Source organism: Calliphora vicina, chromosome 4, assembly GCF_958450345.1.
Source record: "Calliphora vicina chromosome 4, idCalVici1.1, whole genome shotgun sequence".
Taxonomy (NCBI): Eukaryota; Metazoa; Arthropoda; class Insecta; order Diptera; family Calliphoridae; genus Calliphora; species Calliphora vicina.
This window is the reverse complement of record NC_088783.1, coordinates 102,196,846-102,207,603: the sequence shown is the minus strand read 5'-3', so window position 1 is coordinate 102,207,603 and position 10,758 is coordinate 102,196,846. Positions and strand designations below refer to the sequence as shown.

The 10,758-nt window shown below is 29.8% G+C and overlaps 1 protein-coding gene across 1 annotated transcript; it reads right to left on the bottom strand.

Annotated features, from left to right (window-relative positions):
• Window positions 1-1,275: 1,275 nt before the first annotated feature.
• Window positions 1,276-5,089, bottom strand: LOC135956739 (zinc finger protein 486-like). Its single transcript, XM_065507305.1, has 5 exons — window positions 4,703-5,089; window positions 2,959-3,108; window positions 2,438-2,890; window positions 2,352-2,372; window positions 1,276-2,291 (listed from the first exon to the last, which is right to left on the bottom strand). The coding sequence occupies exons 1-5, from the start codon at window positions 5,069-5,071 to the stop codon at window positions 1,344-1,346; spliced, it is 1,941 nt and encodes a 646-aa protein (XP_065363377.1). The 5' UTR covers window positions 5,072-5,089; the 3' UTR covers window positions 1,276-1,343.
• Between the last annotated feature and the right edge of the window lie 5,669 nt (window positions 5,090-10,758).

The following is a 10,758-nucleotide window of genomic DNA, read 5'->3' as shown; positions in this document are numbered from 1 at the left end:
TTTATACACAAAATTTTCATATTTTATTTCTTTTAAAATGTATAAATACTCACATTTTCTTCAATTTTATTGAAAATTATTTTTTTTATATTTTTTCACCACAAAAATAAAATTGAAAATAAATAAACAATAACACAAAACATATGAAATATAAGCTGCTAACTATTACGAGTTCAAAATAGAACTTGTAATAGTTTGCAACGAGAGAGCACTTCTAAAATTTATACGCTCTTGAATTTTTCTCTACTTGCAAGTTTTTTGAGTTAATGAACGCTTTTCCAGTAACAATTGTTACTAACTAGTAACAACTTTTAGTTATTGAACATAGCTAATGTCATCATACTTAAAGCAAGAACTTTAAGTATGATGACAATATACTTATAATTATTTAAAGTTGTAACCAAGGCTGGCAACTGATACCGTTATTAATATCGATTAAATACCGTATAAAATTGAGTACCGGTATTCAAATACCGGTATCAATACCTTTATCATAACGGTATGAATACCTTTATCATACAGGTATCAATTGCAAATCAATACCAATATCATACCGGCATTTTAATTAAATTTTGCAAAAATGGTTAAAACAATTTTGCTGCTAGTTTTTTTTTAGTTTGCTGCACTTGTGCAGTTTTGTTATATGCAGTTTCAATGTATTTTTATTATTTTAATTTATATATTGATTTTTAATAAATAATGGCCTATTGGTTAGAATTCTATAACTAAATGAATAAAATAACAAATAAAATATTCCTGCAAGGGTGGATACTTTGATGACTGTCCCCATCTCTGGCCAGGCTATTAGAAATGTAGGAGCGACATGGAGCTAGAAATGAGATATTGCATAGGGATAACAATGTATTATGGCGTTTTCTTTTCTGGCATAAATGATGCCTTTATTCTACCTTTTACCCTATTCTGTGTTCTTTTCTAAAAAATGTAGTTTGGTAAGGGTATAACGTGTTCTTTTCAAATAATGTTGCCCTAAAACCCCGAAGATATGCTACACGTTTCACCCTCAATTTTATCAAAGGGTTAGAAATGCAGCACTTTTTTAAACAGCAAAATGTATAGTTTTACAACATTTAGAAGTTACATAGAAGAAAATTGCATAAATGGTAATGGTTTTTGTTCTATTGTGATCGTTAAAAATGTAAAACATTATGAGGGTATGGGTAATATTTAATAAATGGTACAAAATATGTTGGCAACATTTTGTGTCAGAAAAGAAAACGCCATTAGATTATGTAACTCCCATTAAACATATAACCATTTTTTAAATAAATATTTAAATAAATTTTTATTTTAGTATTTCCTTAAACTATATTAAAATTTGATGTTTATAATGACTTATATTTATTTTGTTCTTTTTGAATGCTACTAATACCAATCGGAGTTCCATGATATTTTTTATGCGCTCTTAGGCCGGCATCCTGAGCAAAGCTTTTCCCACAAATGTTACAGCTATAGTTTTTACCCTCATGTATACGCTTATGATGATTTAAATATTTGCGGCTAGTAAATCCCTTGCCACACACCGTACATATTACATCACGAACATTAAGGTGAGCTTTAACATGGTCATTTAGACGTGTCATATGATTAAAGCCCTTCTTACATATATGGCAAAAATATTTAAATCGTTCCTCATGTCGTCGTATATGATTATCATAACTAATGGCAGTGCGAAATCCTTCGCCACATACCGAACACAAATAAGGTTGTGCCCCGGTGTGAGAACGCATATGAAGGTCTAGTTCAGCATTAAATGGATAACCTTTGCCACAGATTTCGCAATGAAATTTAAAGACACGCAAATGTCGTTTAGCATGGATAGTGTAGTTGGTGATTCTTTTGAAACCCATGCCACATTCCTGACATTTAAACGGTATCGAGCCATCATGTTGAGATTTGTGTATTTGAAAGTCGTTATAGGTTTCAATGATGTCATTGCAGTTGGGACATCTAAATGGACCTTGGTGTGTTTCTAAAAAGTCACATTTATTAAAGTAGGAACACGAGGGTTGAAAATCCTGTTGTTTAATTTCACAATCCAATCTTAGTTGTTTATCCTTAGCAAATGATTTGTGTATATAATTTAATTGTTTTTCCAATTTGTATATATCCAATGGAATATCCATTTTCATCTTAATGTCTTCTAACATAGACTGCATTGTTTCATGACGTTTGTCCTTAACGGTATAGGCTAAATGATTCACATCCCATAAGCTATTGTAGCTCTTGTAAATATCAATTAAATCGCATAAAATATTATCATTTAAGGGTTTCTGAAATTTGGGAAGTTAAAATAAAGTATATCTAGAACTAAAAACAATTACCCATCTTACCACTTTATTACTTGGTTTTCTCTAAAATGAAAGAGAAATAAATTAAACTATATTTTAATTGTAATAAAGATCTTAAATATTCATACCCTTTTCAATTTAAATTTAAATTTACTTTCAATTGTAGATTTCAGAAAACTCATATTCTCATAAAACCATAAATCTGAATTATCTGTCTCATTGTTCTTTTCATTTACATTCATTTGTCTTTCAATTTCCTTCTCATATTGCTTGCATATAAAGTTGAATTTCTTCTTAACCATGTGTAGTTTTAATTTCATTTTCAGTTTTGCATTCAACCCATCGGTTATACTTTGCCATAGATCCTCTTTTTGTTTAATATTACAACTTTCCGTAAGCGGAGTACTCCAAAGTTGTGGCTTTTTATAATACTCTTCAATAAGTGCTAAAATTAATTTTTTTTCTTTAGCTTTTGTACTTTGTTTAACAGGTTTCAATAATTTTTCATCAGCACTATACTCAATTTTAAAATCGCTATCATAAGAATTATCTTCACCACTTAAATCTGAAAGATCTTCACGCTAATGAATTAAATAAGTAAATTTAATATATGTTATACTTTTGTAATAAAATACAATGTGACATTTACGTGTTCGTCTTCTGAAAAGTTAAACATTTCAACATCCTCAGTTGGATGTTCATTTTCATGGTGCATTAATTTATCAGTTTTTAGTGGAACAGCCAAAGTATTGACTTCAAAGGTTTCTAGAGGGTCTTGAAATTTTGGTGTCAATTCATCCTAAAAAAAAAAATTGTAATATGAAATTAATTTAGCTTTATTTGAAAAATCAAATTGTTAATTTGTAAGATATATGACTTACCCCCATTAACACGAAGTCTGGTTAGGCCTTAACTAATAGTTATACTGTCGGTTAAAATGATTTTTGTATGAAAACTGTCAGTATAACTATTAGTTAAAACATAACCAGACTTCGTGTTACTGGGGGTTAGTAAAGTTAACTTTAAGGGTACCTTTTTCTATTGCTTAAAGTTAACATTTACTATTAGGAACTAAAAGGCAAGTTGTAATAATGGCCCTTAATGTTCGTACCATAGAGAATTATACATAGAAATTCATAAAAAAAAGTATGTTTGAAAATAACAGTGTTAGGTAAATTCTATGCGAGATGTTAAGTTTTCCCTAATTAATTTGCCACCTAAATAACATAAGGTAGACATGTTATATATCAATTGATAGGGGAGTTTATCTATATTTCAAAAGTATTTATAACTTTTGACAATTAAAAAATATATGAAATACTTTTTTGAAAAATATGACAAAAAATGCTTTTTATTGAGTTTTTACGAAGATGAAAATTTTTTAATTAAATTTTTATTTATGAATATTTTTCAACGAATTTAACAGTTATATAGATTTTTCTATTAAAAATGCAAAAATAAAAATAAATTTTGAAATTTGTTATCAGGAATCGCGAAATTCCCCAAAAAGTTTTGAAAAATACTGAAAATGGGATTTTTAGGTTTTTGGTTATAATATCCATACCAGGGGATATCGGAAACTTTTACAAAATAATTAAGAACATATTGGGCCATATAAAATGTGTTGCTATATTTTGAAATCGAATATGAGATTTGAGATGGACCTTTTAAAGTTTTTTTCATTTAAAATATATGATGTAATGTTAGCTTTTCAAAAAGTATAAATTCCTTATACATCCTTACATCTTCTTAGAAATTTTTTAGATAACTTAAACTTTAGAAATAATTTCCAATTTTAAAAGGCTTAACATTAACTATTGATAAGTTACACAGAACTATGTGATAAGTTACACAGTTTTTTATAATTCTACTAGATGTGCCGGCAAACTTTGTTCTGCCATAGCTCACACAAATTTTGAAGACTCCCGCTAGAATAGTACTCCAGATGTACAATAATAAATGTTTGCTTGGTATGGGGGTACCATGCCCATTGTACCAATATAGGTCAATTGTGAATCTAAACCATCCAGGGACCCACTCAAATACACACAACAAATTTAACCGAAATCGGCCCAGCCGTTAAGGAGGAGTTCAATTACTAACACACGTACAGAAGAATATATATATATAAAGATAATAGAATTATATTTTCGCACTGATAATAGACCCGAAATTAAACAAACCAAATTTTACAAAAGGATTTTTTGTTTACCCTATATTAGAATAATGTTAAAAATGTTTTATAACATCACTTTAGAACTATTATAAATGCCAATTTAAACGATCTTAAATTGTATCCATATCTTCGTGCTCGGACAATTATTATGAACTTGTACCAGATTAATAATTTTACTTTACTATAATTCAAGATATTTAAGATTTCTAAACATTACCTTACTAAATCTCGTTAGAATTTGTGAACTATCCTCACACGCTTCAGATTTAATGTCATCATTGGAACAATCTTCAATTTTAATTTCTCCAACTAATATATTATCGACCACAGGTTCTTTTCCAATATATGTCTTATGATGAAAATTATCTTCATTACTAAGCTCAGAAATATTAGACGCTGTTTGTTCCAACTGGGTAACATGCTCCTGTTCAAGATGCAATGTGAACTTTTTCATTTGTATGCAAATGGTGTCACAAAACCAACAATTAAATGAATACACATTTTTAGCATTCTTCTTCATTGTGATTATAATTTCTCCACACTTTTTGGTAACAGTGTTACTATTTACTACACTTTTACATGACATTTTTAATAAAACTTTGTAAAACTTTTTAATTTAGCTACAAATCCAAAAATGTATCATTAGCAAATGTTTACTATTTTTTCTTGTAGTATGTTCAGTTTGGTATAACTTGCACAGAGTATGTTTAAAGAGGATCAACTTTCAATTATGTTAAAAAAAATACATTGAGCGAAATTATATATAGCTATGTTCACACTTGGAGATTTAAACGCGTTTAAGCAAAATGTTGATTAACCTTCGCTTTACCAATACCAACCCGGGTAACCATTACGGATTTAGTAGTTTAATAATTTTTTTTAATTTTGTTTCGATTTAAATGATATTAAGACTCACTGAACAAATTTTAGAGTTCTGTAGAATTTATTAAAATCATTTCAAACTTTTTATGAGGTTTTTTTGATTTTTTAAAATTTTGTTCGTCGCATATATGTATAAAAGTGCAGTACCACCCGGGTGGGTATTGGTAAAACTTGTACACAAAAAAACCTTTTTTAAGGAGAAGGTTAATTTAATCCAAGGCGAATTCATATAAGGTGTACTCCAAGGCGTATTAACAAGGTGAGTGCATTAAATCAGCAGTTTCTTAATTCGCCGAGGTTTAATGTAGGTGTTCTGACAAACTATGTTTATGTTTACATTTGTTCAAGGTGCATTTAATAAGGTGCCATCGGCAGCACAGCTGATTATAGAAATAGCACGCACAAATGTCAAACTACATATATAATAAATATCCGCCCGTACGCCCGTATGTCAAACTCTATATATATTTCAATTCGCCACTGCTGTCACCTTGTTAAATACGCCTTGATTGATAGTAATATTTTAATTCGTCTTGATTTTGACATTTACCGTACATTTTAACCAAGGCGAATTCATATAAGGTGTACTCATTAGCCCAGCTGATCATCAGCTGTTTTATCCAAACTGTCAAAATTTATGTTTGTGTTGGTGCGCGTCATATATATGTGTGTGTTTGTGTTTGTGTGTTTTTAATGCGTCCACTATTTTCTGTTGTTTTATATTCAATTTCTTCTGTTTCTCCACGCGTTTGAACTCATCATCGAATATTTTAACATCCTCCACATGAAATGAAGCAAACAAATATATATTACACTAGTTTTTTACTAAATTTCACAATATTGAATTCGCCTTACTTGTGTTTTTGACAGATTGGATAAGAAGCAAAAACAAAATGAATGTTGTTTTTGTATTGTTGTATTTGTTGTAGGGACGAGTACACCTTATATGAATTCGCCTTGATTTTAACAAAAACAAAATGCCTGTTGTTTTTGCATTGTTGTATTTATTGCCGGGACGCACTCACCTTGTTAATACGCCTTGGTTTTACATTTAATACCTACATACACATTTGTATGTATAAATTTATACATACAAATGTGTATGTAGGTATTACCCAGCGGCGAAATTTTTGAGGCCTTCAGCTATAAGGCCTTCTGTAAGACCTTCCTGGACCTTTTTTTAGATCCAGTACTCATGCTCGCTTGCCTTCTCAGGAAGACCTTATGGAAGGCCTACCTGCTCCCTTCTTTTTGTTGCTACAAACGTAGTACAAGCAGAAAATACCGTTAAAAACTCACATTCCAAAGACAAAACTACAAATACAAAAAAATTCAAAAACTGAAGAGAAAAAAGAAGTAAACTTAAAATAGTTTTGCTTTAATTCTTGGACAAAGCGGTTGTAATTTTTTACTTGGTCATTATTGGATTTTATTATAAAAATTAAAATAAATAAGATATCGCTTAGGCCGGGTAAGTTATTAAATTTTAAACATAGTTTAGGCTTAATCAAATATACAATTTATTTAACAAAGTTTATTTACAAAAGGCCTGAAAACAAGCTTGTGAAGAAGGCCTGCTACCAGGCCTGTTGAAGAAGGCCTTCTGTCAGGCCTGTTAAAGAAGGCCTTGGCTGGCTAGGACATCGTGTGTAAACACAAAACGAATTGCAGGTACATCAGAGTGTGTACCCCTTTCTATTCCTCTTGCCTTTCTTGCCAACAAAGTAGACTTTCATGCGAGAAAAATATGATCCCCATTTTCTCAATATCAGATTATCGTTTTTCGTAACGATAAACCTCGAATTAATTTTTTTTTGTATGAGAACTGTCAGATTATCGTCACGATAAAAAATAACCAGAGATTGAGAAAATGAGGGTGACTGTGTAAACGGCGACATAGTATTATATACATAAATTCAATATTATTATAATTAAATAGGTTTTTTTATATAAATTTTATTTATTATAAAATATTGCATAAATCCAGATAGTCGGAACATCTTGAGAAAAATTTTACATGTGTTTTGTTAATGTAACAAAAACAAAATACATGTAAAATTTCCACTCAAAGTACTTGCTTGTATTATAAAAACAGCACATTAATCATTTTGTTGGTGTTGATAGCTCTCATAATTATACGATTGTCCCTCCCTCTCGATTTTCCCAGGTTTTAACATTGGGATCAATCGAACCATTTTCCGAAACTTCCTGTCTGCTTTGTGTACGTTGGTGGGAATCGGTAGACCATTGAAGATGCGGTCGGTTCGGCGTTCAGAGATGATGAAATCGTTGGGACTATCCAAACAAACGATTATGGGTAAATGGTCCGATCCTAGAGAAATAATTATCTTGCTATAAATCCCTCAAAGACAAACATGATTATATTTTACATAGGTTGTATTCGATGAATATTTTCTTGCCGTTGTGGGTGAAAATTAGAGTGGCTAAGATATTTTAAATCAAATTTGTATGGATTAGAGGTTGTATCGGGCACTATTTGGGCCCAATGAAACATGATGAATGTTGCAAGAAGCCGTTACAGACCGTTAAATTCAAATCGTTAGTGCAACTTCGTAACTCTGTGTTTGTAACAATATGTCTGATACGTTAACAAAACGTACTTACTAAAATGTATTTTGTTGTTTGAAAAGTTAGTTTTTTTGATAACTGACTTGTGTTTTTGACATTTCCGTCTTGTCTCTATGTTAGTCTATGGGTTTCTACTTCATTACAATGTTCACAAAATTCTAATGATACAATTATTGAAAATGTAAGTTATTAAATAAAACACGCAGTGGTTTTATAAAAATTGTTTAATTGTATTGAATGTATTTTAGGTAATGACAAATTATATTTCAATATTTTTCATTCAACAAACAGTTGAATGTCGAAGTAAAATAAAAAAAATGTGAAAAGATTTTATAAGCAAATAAATGAATATAATTAATACCGGAATTTCTTGTTTGTGATTAATTGCATACTATGCCGTATCCTGTGATTTTAAAAAATCTTGAAGCTTTTTTTAAGACATTCGCCTATTTTTAGTCAGACTCATTATAATGATATGAAAGCTATTTATTATAATAGTTAAAGTAATGCTTTAAATGAGTTATTTTGTTACCATTGTATATAAAATATATAAATATTCGAATATCAAGTGAATCTAATTGTAAGAGTCTTTAAATTTTGTGTAAATTACGTTGATGCCAGTGTCCTGTTATGCCAGAAATTAAGAAGGGGTGCCACACCCCTTGTTCCCATCCGTCCCATTTTTGGATAAACTTAATATGCTGATAAAAAATTGATTCGTAAAAAGTTTGAAGGCTGTCGCAATAATAGTTCTGCAGATATTCGAAAATACTATATACATTGTATGGGAAGTTCCACGCACACTTATCCACTCCCGCCCATTTTAAGCTAGTCTATGTAAAATGATAAGAGAAGATAAGAAGAATCTAGTAATTATTCCAATTATTAAATATTATTGGAAGAATCTAGTATTATTATAGTTCACCATATATTTGAAAATAACTATTTACTTTGTATGGGTGGTACAAATTTTGCCCTCTTTTGTCCCTTTGTGGTCCAAGTTAAGAAAAACTATATAGTCTATTATTGCTTCCTAGTAAAGGAATATCTATGTTCCAAATTTCAATCAAATCGGTGTAGCCGTTTACTCTTGATTGTTTAAGAACTAAAGGTATCAATTTTACTGGCTTTCCCCCTTTAAATATCTTTCTGGTCCAAGTATTAAAAAAAGATATAGCCTATTTACGCTTCCAAATAAGGATCTATCTATGTTCAAAATTTCAATGAAATCGGTTCAGCCGTTTAGGCGTGATGCTCAAACAAACCAACAAACAAACTTACAAAGACATTTATATATTTATATGGATTTGTTTTCAATTAAAGTAAAATATTTTGTTATAAATTGTACATTAACACCCCTTCTCAATATAACAAATATTGTAAACAAAGTAAACAGTAACAATAATACTAATTAACAAGATAATCCAACTAATTCTCTAAATTTACAAATTTTAAAGATCTCGAACAAAATAATATTTTACATCCATATGTTAATTTATCTAAAAGTTGTATAATCCATTTCTTGAGAAGCTTCCTCTAAAGCGACTAATTGTTGCATCTCCACGTTTAAATATAAAACCACTTGTAGATTTTCGACTGTTTATTTCGCCAGCCCGGTCGGTATCAGCATATCCCTTTAGTTCCAAAGATGTTTTACTTCAAATACAAAGCTTTAAATGTTTAGTACATTTGAGATATTTTATAATTCTTTTTATTTCTATCCAATCACGTTCACTTGGGTTGCTCACTTTTCTAGATAATATTGATACAGCAACTGATATATCTGGACGTGTGTATATAATAAATACACACAAAGATATAATAAAGATCCAATCTCCTTCCTGTATAAATTGTTGTTTTCTAGTACACAATTATCATTATATTCTTTAAGTATCCAGGATCCATCGGAATTGATGAATTTTTAGCGTCAGAAAGACTAAATTCATTTATATATTTGTTGATATAATCTTCTTGAGACATATAAAAAATTACTTCTTCAATACAATTATACTTGGGACTAGACCAAGTATAATTTTAAATTTCCTAGTTCGGTTATTAAAAAAAATAGCTTTCTAACGTATTTACATGATGTCATATGGATAGATAAATATGTACACTTTATTGGAATATTTATTATAATTATTACAAACTTGTTAGTATTATACTTTATTAAATTGTATTGAAATTTACAAATTTATATAAGTAGGTTTTTAAACTTATGTAAAACAAAATAAAAAATATTTTATTCTGAAATAAACCTTTGAATCTATACGAACCTAGAATTACATTTCTCTATACACTTTTGATTTATTTATGGTTTTGACGTAAAGACATGGATCGGCCTTTCCCCTTGATTCGTAGATTCCAACATCGAGCAGACTGCTTCAAACCATAAATGCTACGTTTTAATTTGCATACACATTTTTCTATGAAAACTTCTGGTTGACGTATGTAAATTACTGTATCCAACTCCATTAAAAAGCCGTTTTGACATATATATGCTGAACTTTCATATCATTAAAACTTGCTATTGCTAATAAGCTTCTTAAAGTTGTCTGCTTGACTACAGGGCAAACACTTGATCATAATCTTCTCCATACTTCTGAGAAAATCCTTTAGCGACCAACCTTGCTTTATATTTTTGATTACCATCAACAGTTTTCTTAATTTTGAAGATCCACTTACAACCAACTAATTTTCGATCTTCAGGCATTTCAACGAGTTCTCGTGTTTGATTATCATACATTTTATTTCATCTTCCATAGCTTTTAACCAATTACTGCTATCTGGTCTTGATATAGC

Coding starts and splice junctions, on each gene's coding strand:
- LOC135956739 (XM_065507305.1), bottom strand. CDS start 5,071: ATGTCATGTAAAAGTGTAGTAAATAGTAACACTGTTACCAAAAAGTGT. Junction 2,891..2,958: donor ACTTTTCAGAAGACGAACAC/GTAAATGTCACA, acceptor TTAATTCATTAG/CGTGAAGATCTTTCAGATTT. Junction 2,292..2,351: donor GAAAACCAAGTAATAAAGTG/GTAAGATGGGTA, acceptor CCCAAATTTCAG/AAACCCTTAAATGATAATAT.